Source organism: Ictidomys tridecemlineatus, chromosome 10, assembly GCF_052094955.1.
Source record: "Ictidomys tridecemlineatus isolate mIctTri1 chromosome 10, mIctTri1.hap1, whole genome shotgun sequence".
Lineage (NCBI taxonomy): Eukaryota > Metazoa > Chordata > Mammalia > Rodentia > Sciuridae > Ictidomys > Ictidomys tridecemlineatus.
Genome location: NC_135486.1, coordinates 15,360,852 through 15,379,417, shown reverse-complemented (window position 1 = coordinate 15,379,417; position 18,566 = coordinate 15,360,852). Strand labels below are relative to the sequence as shown.

Genomic DNA, 18,566 nt, shown 5'->3' with positions numbered 1-18,566 from the left:
AAATCCCTTCTAACTAAAAATATCTTTGACTGCATCATCAGAGAAATACATAGAGAGCATTAACCTTGGGAAAATTCAGTCTTGCTTTATTATTGTATCAAACCAGGTTATTTGCACAATCAATAATTTATCTCAAAACCTTATGGATCCTTTACATCAAGGAAAAGATGCTCATTTGAAAAATAAAATAAGGAGAATAAAATTACCTTAGATTAATTAAGCATCATTGTAAACATTAAAAATTTAGGTTTTGCAAAGAAGTAGAATAGTGTGTATTTTCTAATTAAAAGATAACTAAGAACAGATTTCTTCACACACAAAATTTCCTTAAAGCTTATATTAGTTAATGAGGGTAGGGAGATAATTAATGTATCTGTAAAAAAAATGCTCTGTCTTAACAATTATTTCAAGATTAACTTGTCAGATCAATTCATTGGATAGAAATGTGTTGAGTATGTGCTATGTAGTAGACACTTGGATCACTGTGAAGCAATATCAAACACACTGTCACATTTAATACATTCAACATATAGAGCAAAATTATGAGCAATCAAGACAATTACACCCTTGAGCAACTGATTTTTAAAATTCTTTCCACCATTCCATTAAGTTGATTTCTATCCCAGGATTCTCTCAGTTCTAAAATAAGAGAACAACAGTAACAACAACAAAAAATACCACCTAAATAAGGCAGTACAAATAATAGAATTGTAACAGAAAGGATGTATTAAGGCTTAAACTCTTGCTCCCATTTGCACTCAACAGTGCATCTAATGTTCAATTTTCTCTTCAAAGAAAATCTTGATTTAAAAGAACAGAAAGTACAATCAGTTCAACATCTAAAAAAGTAAGCCATGTAGCTTATACTAAAGTTAGCAAAAGATAAAAACAGAAAAACATTAAAACAAATCTTTATTCTAAGTTATATAATGCCCTGCACTGTGGTAATGACCTTACACTGGCTATATACATTTTTAAATAAATATTACCAACAGGTAGAAAATATTCTAAATATTCTTTTGCTGTCCTAAGACAGTCCTAGTAGAATTTTCACTCATAATGTGAATATTAATTTAAGGAAATGTCACTTCTATTCAATTCTATCACTTAAATGTTATATATTCTGGAAGGATGATTTATTTGGGTGTGGGGAAAAATTCTACATTGCTCTTCACCTTCCTCCCAAAAAAAGGATGCATTCTATTCTTGAACAGCTTTCTTTACATACATGCACACACAGAGACGTATGTGTGTATGTATATGTGTACAACAAAGGCTTGATTTTGAGATTTCTCTCCTCTTTTAACTGATTCACTAATCTCAGTGTGACTGGGAAACTGTACTGCTTTTCACATTTTATTCAGTCATCAATCATGAATTGAGTACCTTCTGCATGCCTGGCTTTATGTCAAGTGGAAGGAAGATACAAAAGCAAAATAAGACAGCCTCTGCCATTCAGCATCTTGATATTTCTTTCAAGGGCAATATAAGATGATAAATAAATATAATTTATGAAATTAGTACTCAAACCAATGGTATAGGTATCATGCATTTTACATTAATGTTGAATTTTAGAGACTTGAAACACTTTTGTGTTCACAAGATTGTCCTGAGCACAATCTTGTGAAGACACTTTATTAGCCCCATTTTAGTGATAAGGTACCTGAGATTCAGAATTTTAACCAACATGCCTCAATCATGCAAATTTTGAGTGGAAGAGTCATGAAGACCCAATCCAGGGTTTTCCAAGCTCAGTCATCTGTTTAATGCAGCATAGGAAATCAAGGATGAGGTACTCAAATAGAAAATAGTCAGCCTTCGGCTGGAGGTGGACCTGCACCTGGGCAATGTCCAGCAAAAGTCCAAATTAATATTATTCTGCAAATACCTATACTACAGTGTGATTCACAGATCTCAACTACCATTCCTTAATCTTAGTGCCTTGACTTCCTTAATAAGAGCTCTGCTCTCAGAAATGGAAATATGGAAGATAATCTAAAAATATGGCCCATAAAATCTTAAATCATAAATATCAATCTTAAAAATCTAGTTTCTATTAATTCTTACAGAATTTGTTTTCCCTCAGCACTGGAAAGAATAACTCGCCTACCCTTTTCTCACATTCTTGCTCCAAATAACCACTTATTTTAAGATATGAATGATCGTCTCTGCCTCGAATTCTACAAGTTCACCCCAGTTTTGCCACTCAGCCCCAACCCCTGCCCAGACACCTTCCCCTCCCTCCCTAAGGATAGGATACCGAGTTCAGATTCTCCAAGTCCGGTCGTTCTGCTGTCACACAGCTCTGAGAAATAAGATTTGACCTTTCGACTCCGTCCTTGGGGACCTCCCGCTGGCCGAGCAACGTAGTTTCAACCCCGCGAAAGGAGCTTGGAGCTCAGGAACGCAGCCCCAGGCAGCGCGAGGTCCGAAGCCACGACTCCGAAGACTAGAATGATGCTGGGCGCCCGGGCGTGCATCACTCTGTCCCATACTCCTGCCAACTGCAGGGGACTGAGTCCTGCAGCCAGTCCATCCCAACCCACAGGTACGTCCGGACGGGCCCGACCTTATGCAGGACCCCGAGGACAGGTCAATGCCAGCGACAGCGGAGGCAGAAAAAGCCAAGGCCACCCGCCCCCGGTGCCCATCGCCGAAAACCTAAAGCCCCCAAGACTGGACCGCAGAAAAGCGTTTCTATGGGAACCTCCTGTTGATCACGTGACTGACCCGGCAACCAATCGCCTCTTACCTCTGCCCGCTGCCTCGCTTTCTGCCCGCCCGGCCGCCCCCGCCTCCTTCGCCCAGCCCCGCCCCTTTCCTGCAGCGAGTCCGCGCCTGCGCAGTGTCCTGCGCGCGCCCTCCCTCGCGCGCGCTCCCCGAGGAGCGCGGGGGCGGCGTGGGGGCTGGAGGAGAGCGCGAACCTGAGGAGGAAGAAGCTGGACCAGCGCGCAGGCCCAGAACCGCCCGAGCCGTGGCTGCGGCTACGCCCCAGAACGGAAGAGGGAAGTGAATCCAGAGCCGTGCAGTGGGTTTCTGCCGGGCTGGGCTTGCTGAGCTAGAGGCAGCAGCGGGAGGAGGCCTTGGCCACGGGTCCTGATCCGGGATGTCGAAGAACACGGTGTCGTCGGCCCGCTTCCGGAAGGTGGACGTGGATGAGTACGACGAGAACAAGTTCGTGGACGAGGAGGACGGGGGCGACGGGCAGGCCGGGCCCGACGAGGGCGAGGTGGACTCCTGCCTGCGACAATATCCTTGCGTTCGCGGACCCCGCCCGGCCCCTGTCCCGCGGGGCGGCGGGGACCGAGGAGACAGTCCCTCCGGGTCGGGCGCCGCGAGCACCCGGCGGCCCGGCTTGGACCTGGCTCCTCTTCTGAAAGGCAGGGGCTTCCTGGGATCCCGGGTCCGCTGCGTCCGCCGGCCCAGGCCCGGATTCCTCAGGTGGCGCGGGCGTGGCGGCCTCGGGACGGTCCTGCGGGCCGCGCCCTCGCGGCGCCGGGAGGTGTGGACCGGCCGCGGACCGGTGCCCGCGCCCAAGTTTCCTCCCAGAACTCTCTTTATGGGGATCGCTTTAGCTCCAGAAATTTCAGATGGGGTCGGGGGGCGCGCGTCTTCAGCCTTTTTGTTATGTGGTTTGCGTTTTGTATCGTTGGAGTAGTTTATTTCTAGCCGGGAGAGATGGAGCGGTTCGCAAATTGAGGTCCTCTGTACTTAGCCCACGGGCTCCCCTCCACCCCATTAAGAAAAAGGGATCTGGCAAAACATAGGTGGCACATAATTTGTTAACCAGGTGTGGGGAGTGACTACAGAACACGAAAACTCCCAGTGAGAAAGCTTGGAGCCTTTTATCTGCTAAGAATAGGACAATAGAGAAAAGACGGGGAATGCATGTGGAGAATCCCTGGAAATATTTAAAATAAACCCCAATGAATAAAATAGAAGATGAGTCATTTGCATAAAGCAGAATCATTTTTGTGATCATGAAATTGTTTCCATTTTAGTTAAAATATGGCTGTCAGTTCCTGGTTTCTTGGTTTGCATATTTGAATATTCATAATCGCAAATTAGCATTTACATCATATCATTTTTAGGAGAATGTAAATGTTGCAAAAAACAAAGCTGTAATTTTAGAAAAATCTCAATCACTAGCTCTTTATACATTTCTGATTATCCTTGAGTGCATTCTTTCCTTATCAGTGTCCTGTTAAACTACAATGAAGTAATAATCTGAGCAAAAATATTTATGACAACTGTATCTTTTCATAAAGGCACTTAAATATGGCATTAAACATTTATCAATGTGCTGTATAGGTTCTCCTTTGATTGCTACAGCTTTCACAATCATTTATTATTATTTTGCATTATTTAAGTACCTACCTGTTAACTAGTTGGGGTCTTTAAAAACATGCCAGTCTACAAAAGGTGTGCTTCTTTAGAAAGTCCATGCAGCCTTGAAAATTACAGCTTATTAACAATTATAGCTTTGTTTTCTTTCTTCATACCTATTTCTTAAGATAAGTGATAAGCATTATTCTTTCTTAAAACATTTCTTATTAGGGAGGGATAAATGATGTTTTGGAAAACTAATATTTTAGGTAATTTATGGTATCCATTATCAGTGGATCTTCTTTTTAATAAATTCATTCTAAAATACAAAGGCATTGTCTCTTCTTACCCTTGTTATTACAGGGAGCCACAGCCCTGGTCTGGTACTACAGATGGAGGAACAAGTGAACTCTCTTGTGGTTTTTCCTTTTAGGGAAATGACTGTACATTCTGACAGTTTGATTGGCCCTCCCGATTCTCATGCTTGCTAACTCACTAGTGCTTTCAGAGAGACTAAATCTAATAGGTATGGTCTAACACAGTTTGAATAACCTTTCTGAAGTATGAAGGAATGTATAAGACAAAAAAAAAGTAAACTGCCACCTAAAGGTCATATGAATTATTACATTTTCTGTAATACCTCTTGTTCAGTATTGAGAAATTGCTATTTATATCATTCAGCTTGTTAGAGTAATAATGCCAGCATGTCAGTTAATATAGAATATAATTTTAGTATAAACTTCAGTCTTTATGTTTTTACAGTTAAAATCACATACGATATATTTTAGTTCATTTGGGGGCCTAATGATTCCAATGTATATTTTAGGGTTTTGGTTTTGAGGTTTTTTGTTGTTGTTGTTTTGGGGGGTTTTTTTGGTAGTTATGTATGGACAGCATACCTTTATTTTATTTGTTTATTTTTATGAGGTGCTAAGAATCTAACTCAATTCCTCACATGCTAGGCAAGCACTCTACCACTAAGCTTACAGCCCCAGCCCTATTTTAGGGTTTCTTAAGAACCAGTCTACATAATGTTTGCATATGTGTTTCATTGGAATTAAAATATTATCAATCTTTGATAGTCTTTTTTTTTTAATTCTGACGTTCTCTTATTTCAATATTTTGCCTTTGAGTGACTTTGGAAACCAACACATTTGAGTTTTCAATATTGAACATGTGACAATGAAAATTTTTCTTCTTATGGATAAACTCAGGTCTTAAACTAAGGACTCCAGGTGTTGTAATGCTTTCCCAGGGGCTATCCTTTGCTGTTTACTGCCTTAACCACCATCACAGGAAACATGACAGCTGCTCTCCAGGCAGCTCTGAAAAATCCCCCTATCAACACCAAGAGTCAGGCGGTGAAGGTGAGTCACAGCCACACACAGTGATCTCTACTGATAACTTATTATTCTTAAAAAAAAAAAATGCTCTGAAGTCTCACAAAGTCATTAAATATTTTAACTAAACGCCATCTCTGACGTAGAATAACTTAGAGTATACTTTTCCATGTGAAAAAAGAATGCTGTAACATGAAATGAGATATAATAATGCTGCATGGTAGTCATGGTGAATTCAAATGATAGTTTAATCATTTCTGTGTGTTTAAAAAAGGAGCAGTCAGGTTGAATTTAGTCAAAGGCTTAACAAGTAACTAAAACTTTTATCAAAATACACAGATTCTACTTTTTCTTGAAGCTTTTTAATTATAAAAAAATAAATGTTTATTATAAAAAACTCACACATATTAAGGGATTAAATGTTGATCATAATATTGCTACCCAGAGGTAGATTTATTCCTTTTTGATGTTGCTATATGCTTATAGAGTTTGAGTGTTTTTGTTTTTATAAAAATAGCATTTATAACCTGCTTTTCATCTGAATAAAATGTCCAGGAACAACTTTCCTAACAATAAGTTTATTTCTATAGCATTCTTAACTGTTGTACACCAGTGTGCTGCAGTTTAGATATAACTGATTTTTTGTCATTGACTATTTTTCTTCTTGCTGTATGTATGATGGGAATAACTTGGGATAAATTTTAATTATTTTCTTTTAACAAACTCCTAGAAGTGAGCCACTGGACCAAGGAATGCACATTTTTTAAGCCTTTTGGTACATAAGATATTGCCAAATTGCCCTTCAGAAAAATTGTGCAACTTCCATTCCCTGTTGCAGTCATTCACTAATTCTTCAGGACCTGTTTCCTCATTTATTATTTAAAATGAAGCATAAGTAAATCAAATTCCACGCATACATGGTTTTGTCAAAATGAACCCAACTGTTATATAACTAATGCATTAATAAAAGAAAAAATATTTATTAAAAAAATTTTAAAAGAACATATTGCCAGGCTGGGGCTCAGTTGGTAGAGTGCTTGCCTCGAATGCACAAGGCCCTGGGTTCAGTCTCCATCACCACACAAATATATATATATATATTGCCCATATTACAAACAAACAAATGAAATGGATCCTAAAACATCATTGCACTGTCAGTGGCTATTTATATGTTGTAGAACCTCAAAACTCCTTAATTGAATAGTAGTACATAGCTTAAATAAATGCACGATAATTATTATCCAGGCAACATAGTGTTTCATGAGGGAATTTTTCTTTGCTTTTTAAAAAGTTATTAGGAACATCATTGAAATTTTGATTTTACCACCTTCTGCTTTCATGTGGGTGGTTTTTATCACAGCTTGTGGGTGGGAGGTTATAACTCTGGGTACACAGATATTTTTCTAAATCAGATCATTTAAACTAGAGATAGCAATAGGTGGTAGAAACATTCTGTAAAATCTTTCCAATAGGGATGCCAAAGATAGCACACTGTGTTGAATTATGATGAAAGGGTCAATTAAGTGTTCCTTTTGCTTTGCTAAATGGGTTAAAAAATTTTTTTTTTACCAGAAGGAAAAGGATCACGAGGATGGAATATCACTATATTTCATATCTATAGATATAAAACTTATTTTAAGTTTTCTAAATATTTTAAAATAAAATTTTAAAGAAAAAATTTCTAAAGCATAGTTCAAAGTAGAACTTCAAACTAGTTTCCTTATTTGATAGCATTTTTTTAAGACTAAGAAGTGAAATTTAAATTTGTTTAATTGTGAAATTACCACACCAATCTGTTTTCAGCTCTGCCTCCAATTATGTCAGGAATCTATCTACTTCTCACCACCTTTAGTGCCATGCTAACCCAAAACCAGCCTGTATTATTGCAGCCACTTCCAAACTGGGCTCCCTGCTTCTGCCTTGCTTCCCTGCACCCACAGCTTATTCTCAACATAGACAATAAAATGATTAAAATATGAATCAGATTATAGCAATGCTCTTAAAACCCTCCAATGTCTTAGAGTAAAATCCAGAGTCCTTACAATGGCCTGGAGGCCTTCCGTGATCTGCCTTCCCCAAACCTGACTTCTGTCCTGCTACTCTGACCACTCTGCTCTAACCGTATGGGGTCCTTTGAACACACAGAACCCGCACTACAGCACTTGTTCCTTCTCCATCTGAAACACTTCCATATCCCACAGATTTCCTCTTTTGCATTTTTCAGGTCTTTATTCAAATATCACCTCAGGGTGACCTTTCTAAATTGTAGCCCCTGGCATATATCTGAATGTTTATTATATATTTACCCCCCAGGATCGTGCAGGCAGCATTGTCTTGAAGGTGCTCATCTCTTTTAAAGCTAATGATATCGAAAAGGCTGTTCAATCTCTGGACAAGAATGGTGTGGATCTCCTAATGAAGTATATTTATAAGGGCTTTGAGAGCCCATCTGACAATAGCAGTGCTATGTTACTACAGTGGCATGAAAAGGTAAGTAATAAATCTGTACAACTGTTTTCCTTATAATAGAGGGTATCAATGCCTCTCTCACCTTAGTAACTACATTGGCCTGACTGTACAACACATTATTTACCAATAAAATGCATGAAAATAAGTTCAGGTATGTGCTTACTAGCCTTGGTCGTCTTTTAAGAGATTCTGGTGTACAACACATTTATTCACGTATACTAAGCATATATATTATGACTCATTAAGCCTTGTCTTTACTTTTAATTAAATAAAATCTTTGCAAAAGAAAATAAGGAGTAAAAACCAATAATTATTTTATAGTGATCAAAAGAAGGAAACAACCCAAGATAAACAGATAAAATGTAGTACATACCTACAGTGGAGTATTATTCATCTATAAACAAGAATTTGCTATTAGAAAGCATGGATCAACCTGTAAAACATTATACTAAATGAAATAAGCCAGACAAAAAAATATATATTATAATCTGAAATAGGCAGATTTAAAGGAACTGAAAGTAATTAGAGCTTACCTGAGACTGGAGGAAGAGCAGAATATGGAGTCACTGCTTAATAGGAGCAGAGTGCCTGTTTTAGAGTGATGAATAGGTTTTGATAATGGATAATGGTGATGGCTGCTCAACACTAGGAATATAATTAATATCACTGAATTTTTATACTTAAAGATGGTTAAGGACTGGGGCTGTAGCTCAGTGCTTGCCTCATTATGTGTGAGACACTGGGTTTGATCCTCAGTACCACATAAAAATAAATACATAAAAGATATTGTGTCCATGTACAACTAAAAAAATTTTTTTAAAAAAGATGGTTAAAATGGCAGATTTTGTTATGTATTTTGCCACAATGTGGGGTTTTTCGTTTTGTTTTTGTTTTTTTTAAAGAGAATAAGGAGGGGCTGGGGCTGTAGCTGAGGGGCTGGGGCTGTAGCTCAGTGGCAGAGCACTTGCCTAGCATACATGAGGCGCTGGGTTCGATCCTCAGCATCACATAAAAATAAACAAAGGCCTTCTGTCCATTTATGACTATAAAAATTTTTTTTAAATGGGAGAACAAGGAAAATTAATAATTTTTAAATCCCTTCTTCCATTTTCATGCATTTTTGTTGAGAACTTGGTATATTCCAGGTACTCTCCCAAGAACTTTCCATGTTAATTCATTAGATCCTCATAAAAATACTAGAAGGAAAAACTTGCCATTCCTCTTTATAAATGAGGAAGCGGGAGGCATGTGTCAAGTCTTCGCTGCTGCTTGTCGTGAGTTTTTACCACTCTTACCTCCTAAACACTTCTCAGATCCATCCACCCAAGTGCATCTGTAACGTGCCACCCGGTTCACAGCATCTCTCCAGTCTGTTGCTATAGCTTCTTAACTGGCATCCCAGCTGCCAGTCTGCCTCCCTCAAATCTGTTCTCCACCCAGCCACTAGAATAATCTTTTTAAAACCCAAATGTACCTTTGTCAGTCACCAGAAGAATAAAGTCCAAGTTCCCAAGACTAATCTCTGCCATGTCATTGTTCCCTTGAGCTACAGCAAAGCCAGCCTTTTCCCTTTTCACACCTCCGTACATTTGCTTGTGGTTTTTCTGCTGTCTGTCACCTCCTTATCCATTTAACATTGTTTTTCTCCCGGAAGACTTACCTAAAACATTCCTCTTTGCTGTCAGGCTGGGCGTGTGCCTTTTGTTTTTTGTAGCACTCTGTCATAACTCTTGCCTTTTCATATATTACATTAAAATGTTCTGTTTATAAGACGGTTTCTTTCCAGCAGAGCAGAAGCTACTAGATGTATTCAATTTTTTATCCCCAGCATCTGGCACAGCGCTTGAAACATAGTGGTATACAGCAAGTATTTAGCAGGTATTTTTTGAAGTAACCAGAGCTTCGGGTTCCTAATACTGTCTTGGCTTTCAAATTTTCAAGTTACAAAGTTTCTAAGTTTTTAGCTATTAAATAATATCTTCCTACAAACTCACAAATCTAAATGGAAGTTAGATGGTTGATCTCAATTTGATTTTCTTCCTGTGATGAGAAAGAGATACAGAATGTCCTCAATTCATATTTGAGCACCTGTTTTAGGTAAGAACATTAGGATGCATGTTTTCAAAACATGATTTAGAAACAATGTGCTAGACTGTAAACTAAGTTGACTAGAATATAAACTCTGAGAAAGCATGGATATTAAAATTTTTATTTATTATTATATCTTTAATGCATAAAACAGTGTCTGGTGTATAATGAGTGCTGAAGAAATACTTGTTAATGAATTCACAATCTGTGCTGTACATTCCTTCTTGAAGGAAAAAAAAATTATTTATATGAGACATAGCCTTTCAGTATTCTGTGAACATTTACATTTGGTTTGTTATAGGCACTCGCTGCTGGAGGAGTAGGGTCCATTGTTCGTGTCCTGACTGCAAGGAAGACGGTGTAGTCCAGCAGGAGGTGTAGTCCAGCAGGAACTGGATCCACTGCAGGAGTGGGAGTTGCTGGTACAAAGACCAAAACAACCAAATGCCACGGCTGCCCTGTGGGTAGCATCTGTTTTTCTCAGCTTTGCCTTCTTGCTTCCTTTTTCATATCTATAAAGAAGAAAATTACATGCCAGTTTTCCTTTCATGAAAATTGGGATAGTGTGGAGGAAATTTGGTTTCAGCAGGATTTTGTTTCATCCTCTTGTAACCATTTCAATGATGTTTATACCAGTCTGGGTAGAGTATCATGTACATTCAGATTTAATTGTGCAATCTTAAACCCCTATCAGCTGGTTACTGTGTTGTTGGTTTGTTCCCCCCGCCACACTAATACGAGGGATCAGATCAGAATTTGAGGCCAGTTTCCTAACTCCTTGCTAGTCAGGAAGTGATCTTTATTAAATATATATATATTTGAGAAACTGGCAGCTATTAACATTGCAAAACTGGACCATACTTCCCTTATTTAAGCAAAATGTGTTTCTGGAACAAGTGGTGGGTGAAAATCATTACTAATTTCCAATTTTATTTCTCCTTGTCTCCAGATTATGCTGTGAGTTTTAAGAACGCTACTTCCTTTCAACATTCAATTATCATGGCCTCTTGATTTCTTTGTGGTCACCCAGGGTTCTGAACAAGGAGTCTTGTTCTATACAGGTGTATCTATAAATTAACAGAACCTGTTTGGCTTGATATTAAAGCTTTGTTGTGTCAATAATGTGGCTCCCTTTGGGGAAACTACTCCAAATCAAAAAGGATGAGGAAACTATGATGTAGTTCAAACTCTGGGCAGCCTCTGAATGAAATACTGTTTCTTTAGAAAAATAGTAGCTGCCTTAGACATTATGATGACATATATTTATTATACCATTTAGTATGCCCTATAAATGTCCTCAGTGTTCTTCAGGGTAATTAGGATCTCAAAAGATTTGGTTCAGATCCAAACAAATAACATATTCTGTGTTCAGCTCAGTGTTTCTTAAAAAAAAAAGTCACACAGCAAAAAATTGTTTACTTTGTTGGACAAACCAAATCAGTTCTCAAAAAGTGGCCGGTGCTTATAAAAAGCTATTGTTTCAGAGTAGCTCCAAAAAAACCACCTGAAAGCATATGACCAAGAGGGAAATTAGCCTGTGTTTAGTATTTACATTGGCTACCAGTTTCATAATCACTGACTTATATGAAAACTGGTGCAGAAATTCTATAAACTCTGCTGTTTTTGATACCTGCTTTTTGTTTTGTTTTGTAAAAATGATAAAACTTCAGAAAATAAAATGTCAGTGTTGAATAATTTATTTTTCTTACTGTAATGCTCATGAATGTGTGGTTAATTAAGAGGAAAGGTTTCCTGGTGCTACCACCATGTATTGTACTCTTGACAAGAACTGATTTTGTAGGGTTTATAAAATTATTTTATACACATACAAGGTAGTAGAGAAGAGGAGTAAGTAGTTAATGTGTCAGGGCACTGCTGAAGCCTTCAGAGTGATTCCATAGACCCCTAGATACCACAGAACTACTGGAAGCATCACTGCCCAAAGATCTAGGCACCCAGCAGCTGCAGCCATTTACTCCCAGTATCTAAACTCTTTCTCACACCTCAAACCATTTCATATATCTGTCTTAGAGCAACTTCTGTTTGCTCTAACTTCCTACTTTAAATCCTTAAAAGCTACCAGGCAATTCAGAAGGCTATAAGTTAGGAGAAACCAAGCAATAGGTATTAGAAGTAATCAAGTAGGTATAGCATAACCATTTTTAAATATGAAAAAAGGCGGGGGAGGTACTTTTTCATAGAGTTCTTAACTCATTTTTGAGACTGAAGTTTTGGGGGAAATTCTGGAATTCAGTATTCTATATTCATAAGAATGGATATGTTTAAAATCTGCCGCCTCTCAGCCTTACTAAGGGAAGATAGTAAAAATACGGTGAGCAATACAGCATAGGGACTGGACCAATAGCTAGCAGCTAGAAACCTCTGGCTCAACTGATGCATCCTAGCTACATGCCAGCCCAGGCTGTAGTAGCCATGACAGTGCCATCACTTGTGAAGAATTTAGATTAGTTGTAGGAAAAAACATAAGTGCCAATTTGCACTTTTACTCAAATTTTTTTTAGGTAAAGAGGTTCTTTACTTACCACTTCTTTCTACTTTAATATTAGTGATTTATTGTTTTGCCATTTTTTGAAAAGGAAAAACAGCAAACATACCCTTTTTTGGTTGTTAGGTAACAGCTGCACAAGCCGAGTATGAGAACTCAAGGAAATCTCTTACTATACACAAGTGAAATCAATGTAAAACTGGTTACAAATTAACCAATTCTTTTAAGCATTTAGTGTTTTCACCAGGGTCATAAGGGACACAGCAGAAGAGTAAGGTCTGGGTCTTTCTCACAAGTTGCTTTCAGCTATTTGGGAAGTAAGATGTCGGTACTATTATGGTTTGGATCTAGAACATCCTTCCAAAGGCTCATGTACTTAAAGGCTTGGTCCCCAATGCAGCAGTGTCCAGAGGTGGACTTTTGGATCATGCGGACTTTAGCCTCACAATGGATTGATCTTTTGACATCTTGGTGACTTGAATGGATTATTGGGAAATGAGACCCAGTTGGAGGAAGGTGGTCACTGGGGCCAAGCCTGGCGGCGGCGGAAGGAGAAAGTATCTTGTCCCTGCCTCCCCTTACCTCCTGTCCACTTCTGTCATAAAGCTGAGCAGCTTTCCTTTGCCATACCTTTCCACCATGATGTTCTGCTTTTACCCCAGAGCTATTTAGCTGAGCCAGCCATGGTCTTCATGAAACTTCTGAAACCATGAGCCAAAGTCTTCCCTCCTTTATATTGTTATTGTCAGGTATTTTGGTCACAGTGATGAAAAGGTGATTAATGTCCTGTAGTTTAACTTTTGATTGTAAATGTAGTGTGGAGAGAACAGTGAGAGCAGGGCAGACCATAGTGCAGTGAGACAGATCAATCTGAACTAGGTCTTGCAGGAGCAAAAGGACAAAAAAGTTGAAGTGACATAAACAATAAAAGTTGAAGTGGGTTTCATTGTCATTATTCTTGTGGTTTTAATGTTTTTAAAAGGGAGTAAAATTCTAGATAGGTGTGTGTGTGTGTGTGTGTGTGTGTGTGTGTGTGTGTGTGTGTGTGTGTGTGTAAAATCTGCCTGAAGATCAGATGGTTTGTAGGTGCCAGAGCCAAGATTCCAACTCAAACCTGCCTGACTCCAAAGTTCTGTCACACTTCTTTCTCAAGCCTGCTGCTTGGGGAATGAAAATCTTTCTAGGACAGATAAGACTTGGGTTTTCTCTAGGAACACCAACCTCAGTACTGCTGAGAGGTAAATCAGTTCGGGATCCCTTCATAGAGACAAAAGTTCACAGATGGAAAAGTCAGAAGAAAGATTTGGAGAGGCATCACCACAGCAGGCTCAGCAGCACCAGCACAATCTGCTCCTTAACCAGGAGTAGTTTTACCTGCACATTGGTGATTCTTCTTGTTTAAGAAAAAACAAACAAACAAAAAAAAAAAAAAACAGAAGCACTCTACCACTGAGCTACACCCCCAGCCCCCTTTTCTTTTATTTTGAGGTAGTGTCTCACTAAATTGCCCAGCCTGGCCTTGAGCTTGTGAACCTCCTGCCTTAGCCTTTCAAGTTGCTAGGATTGCAGGTTTGTGCCATTGTGCCTTCCTAATGATTAGGCAGAATTAAGTCACAAAAGAAAATGATACTGATTTAACAGACCCAAACTTTTCAGTCCCTTTTTTCTAGGAATTCCATTTATTATGGATATTAACCTCTAACCTCATTTTAATAAATTCCCTGAATTGTTTTCAGAGATAATGTATTTTATTACTAAACTTATTTTGATTAATTTTGTTATAATACCATTTAGCAAGAATCAGAGCTATAATTTCATGTAATTATCCAGACTCAAAAGATTATTAGTCATAACTGGAATTTAGGTGCTTGGTTGAAATCCTAAAAATCAGTTTGGCCCACCTCACTTCAATAAACTTATATGGGGCTCCGTTTGGGAGGTCTTATACTTCAAGTGGGAAGTTTTTCTCTGGGAGTTATTCTTTTCTGGAGTGCCCTCCCATTCTAATTTCAAACCAATTGACAATTAGAGGTTTTGCATGGGAAATCCCAGGAAATGGAAGATCTCTGAGATAACTCTGGACTCAAGGAAAACAGGATCCAAATCATAGACCTGCATGGATATGAGACCAAAACACCATTCACCAGCACCAAAGAGCAAACGCTTGCATTATTCGTGTTTTACTCCATTGCCTGCTGCCTTTGGTAGAGTTGGTATGAGATCCAACAAGTTTGAACTGGCTCTTGTCTATCTCTAGCTTTTCCACTTCTTGTTTTCAGTTGCCTCATATCTTTTCCTTTCCCTAATTCTATTCTCTATATTCCTTTTCTCTCTCCTCAGTCCATGCATCTGCTGCCTGCCTGTGCTCTCTTTCCTCTCTACTTCCACAGTCTCATTTTTCCAATTAGTTTATGCTCAGGCCTAGGTACTTGGAGCCATTTTAGTAATTAAAGTTGGTGGTCAAGCAGGTTAGTTTAGGTGATGCCCTCCCACAATTCTCCAGCTGACTTAAAGTGTTTAAATTGCTTATTTCTAAACTGTAAATGCAGGGTTTTATTTTCATAGGTTGCCTTGGCCTGCAGTTGAATAAACTGCCTAAAATCCAAAATGGTCCGATTTTTAAATAATCTGGTATTTAAAATGTATCAGAGGGCATTTGACCTCTAGCCTCCATTTTAATAGGTTCCTTGTTTCCTATGGCTTCGGAAACAATATATTTTAACAAACTACTATTTCAATTAATTGTTACAAATCCATTTAGCAAGTACTAGAGCTATGATCTCATGCCATTAGCCATGCTAAAGAGATTATTAGCCGTAACTAAAATGTATTAGATTTACACATAACTTAACCCTACAGGCAAAATACTAGAAAGCACCAAAATGACTGGGGATGGGAAGATAGGCCCAATTAAAAAACATTCAAGGGTCTCTGAACATTTTAGAAAGGGGTACTCTAAAGGCCCCTCTGTCCATGTGTCTACCTTGGGTCTCCCCACCCCACTCCAGCCCAACATCCCTGATAGAATATAGGAAAACCACCAAAGCTTCCTGTGGACTGCAGTGCAGTGTCTCGTGCCAGTCAAGGACAGAGGCCACCAGGGGAGCCCACAGAGGTCCAGCAGAGCCTCTTCCCCTAGGTGGTGCTGCTTCACCACATTAATGATCCAACCATGGGACACAACTTTTGCTTTGAGATTTCTGTTTTCATTTCCTTGGAAGTCTAAGGATAATAAATCATCTTTACTTACATCTCTTATTTCTCTGAAACAGTTCCCTCTAGTCCCTATAGCATGATACATGGCTAACCTGAATTCCACAGTCCAGGCTTCTAAGAAGGCCATATTTTCCGGCCTGGCATTTAGCTCTTGCTCTGTAGGGCTCAGCCTCCTGATCTTTCTACTAGACTCTGTAGCCCCCTTGAAGTCATAGTAACTATTGATGTCCAGGCAATATCTATTGGTTGCAAACTGAGTCAAGTCGCCTGATACATCCCCAAGTCATTTGCAGGACCCCATTTACCTGAAATACAACATACCAGAAGCACAAACTGAGAACTGTGCAAAGTAAAATCATCCTCATTGGGTTCAAATCCCCCATACCCAACCAAGTTTAGTCACCAATTCATTGAATTTACTTCAAGGCAGACATTTTTAGCAGAGAATTTGTCAGAAGTAGGTAGACATCAGAGCCTCCCTGGGTAGCATGGATAGCCCTGCTGGTGTTCAGCTCTGCCAGAAGTCATCAGATAAAGGGGTCAGAATTCTAATTTATGTCTGGCTGACGGTAACTTCATGGAAATTTATATGGTACAGCATTTATTATTCTGTGGCTTCACCTTCTGATAAAAAGATAAAAATCATTAAATAACATCCACAAAATTATATCACTTTTCTCGATTGTTCTTGGCTTTTTCTAATCACATCAACCCTTAGGATAATGAACAACGTAAGTGGACAATACCATTGAATAACATTAGGCTTCCTTTGGTTTATCTCATAATTGAATCAAGATTCCAGAAGCAATTCTCACATTTTCTTCAATTTTATTTCTGAATTAAAAGTCCATATCTTCACTGACCAATGGTCTTATATTTTTATTCATTTTAATTTTTATTTACTTCTTTTCAAGTAATTTGCTTGTATGGTTCAACACTCAAAAGGTAAAAGATATACTGTGGCAATTATCCCTTCCACCCTAGTTGCCTTTTTGGCAATCAACTAATATTACTAAATTCTTGGGCAACCTTCCAGATATAATATATGCACTTACAAATAAATACGTACATATTTCCACCCTTTAGTTACATAAATTCTGCCATATTATATGCAGTGTTCTGTATCTTGCTTTTTTCATTAAATGTATATTTTGTTGGCTCCCTAACAATATATAAAGAACTTTTTTTTAATTACCTGTTATTCTACTAAATAAGAAAATGTACCTAACCACTTACCTATCCATTTCTCTATTGATTTAGGTGGTTTCTGCTCTTTTGCAATTATCCTAATGCTACAGTGAATAATATTGTACACAAGTCATTTAACCTATGTTCAAGCATATTTGTAGATAAATTCCTAAAAGTGAATTTTCAGATCAAAGAATATGTGCATTAATATTCTGAGAGGTATTGCTAAATTGCCTTCCTTTGAAGTCATATCAGTGACAATTTCTCTAGAAATGTAGAAAAATGCTTATTTCCACCCCATTACCTACCTTGTGTATCATCAAACATTTTTTTAATCTTTGCTAACCTGATGAGGTTTTGAAACATTGTATCATATATTTGCATTTCTCTATTTTTGTATTTTCTTTGCCCATTTTCTGGTCTTTTCCTTATTGATTTGTAAGAAATCTTTTTTAGTCATAGAAAAATAAGCCTTTTATTTGTGATAGAAAGGTTGAATACTTTCTCAATTTGTGTTTTGATTTTATGATTTTAGTATGAAGAAAAACATTTATTTTACCTTATTTTATTTATCTTTTCATATAGGACCTAGGGTTTGAGTGTTAGTGAAAAAAGATTTCCCAGCTCAGAAATTAAAATTGCTGTTCCAAATTTAGGGATCCAAATAGTTTGTCCTGGGATTAAGTCCCATGTGATATCTAATTGATTAGTTTGTCTGCCTGTCTCAGGATTTTAGGGCATTTTCCTTAAGAAATACAGCTAAAGCTACCCAAAGTATTTCCAGTGTGAAAATACACTTTCACTGTCATTCAATCAAATATTTACATGCCAGGGACTACTTACAATATTTAAGATATGCTCTTTATCTTGCAGGAGGTAGATTCTAGGAAAGAGATATAAAGGCAACAGCTAAAATTCACTAGGAAACACAGTATAATGGAGAATAGAATCAAGTCATGTGGAATAACAGAATTGAAGAGATTACTTCCCTCTAAATGTTAGGGGAAAGCTGTGAAAGCAGAACCATTTCTCTGGATATGAAAGTCTATATGAGAGTTTGACAGCTAGAAGCAGAAATGGGATACTAAGAGGAGAACATTATACCAGAGACTGCGTAATTGGCCAGAATCCTGGTATTCATTCATTCACAGTATGGTACAGTTTAAAGGCTGGTTCCAAATTTTCTTGATCCTCAGATGAAAAGCAAAAGATTTCCTTAACTTGGATGTAATACCAGTGTTTATTCTAACCAGAGGGGAAACATCGGCCACCGAGATGCAGCCACTTAAGAATGACATATTACAGCTGTTGTTGGGACAGAAAGTATGTAGGCAACTTATCTGCTGGATGGTGACTCAGGAGTGCTGTGCTGAGTAGGCCCCATTGGGGCTCAGCGGAGAGGGGTACCATGATCATCAGGGATGTCTGCTATA

General features: G+C 38.4%; 2 protein-coding genes across 4 annotated transcripts in view; one reads left to right on the top strand and one right to left on the bottom strand.

The window, feature by feature from the left end:
- Rgl1 (ral guanine nucleotide dissociation stimulator like 1) overlaps positions 1-2,682 on the bottom strand; it is a 238,894-nt gene extending 236,212 nt beyond the window's left edge. For all 3 annotated transcript variants that reach the window (XM_040277558.2, XM_040277560.2, XM_040277559.2), the window contains exon 1: positions 2,261-2,682. The gene's annotated coding sequence lies outside the window, so the exon portion shown is untranslated. The remainder of the gene's footprint in view (positions 1-2,260) is intronic.
- A 198-nt stretch (positions 2,683-2,880) lies between these two features.
- Positions 2,881-11,922, top strand: Arpc5 (actin related protein 2/3 complex subunit 5). Its single transcript, XM_078022470.1, has 4 exons — positions 2,881-3,250; positions 5,622-5,693; positions 7,980-8,156; positions 10,525-11,922. The coding sequence occupies exons 1-4, from the start codon at positions 3,107-3,109 to the stop codon at positions 10,585-10,587; spliced, it is 456 nt and encodes a 151-aa protein (XP_077878596.1). The 5' UTR covers positions 2,881-3,106; the 3' UTR covers positions 10,588-11,922.
- Positions 11,923-18,566: the final 6,644 nt, after the last annotated feature.

Coding starts and splice junctions, on each gene's coding strand:
- Arpc5 (XM_078022470.1), top strand. CDS start 3,107: ATGTCGAAGAACACGGTGTCGTCGGCCCGCTTCCGGAAGGTGGACGTG. Junction 3,251..5,621: donor TGGACTCCTGCCTGCGACAA/TATCCTTGCGTT, acceptor ACCACCATCACA/GGAAACATGACAGCTGCTCT. Junction 5,694..7,979: donor CCAAGAGTCAGGCGGTGAAG/GTGAGTCACAGC, acceptor TTTACCCCCCAG/GATCGTGCAGGCAGCATTGT.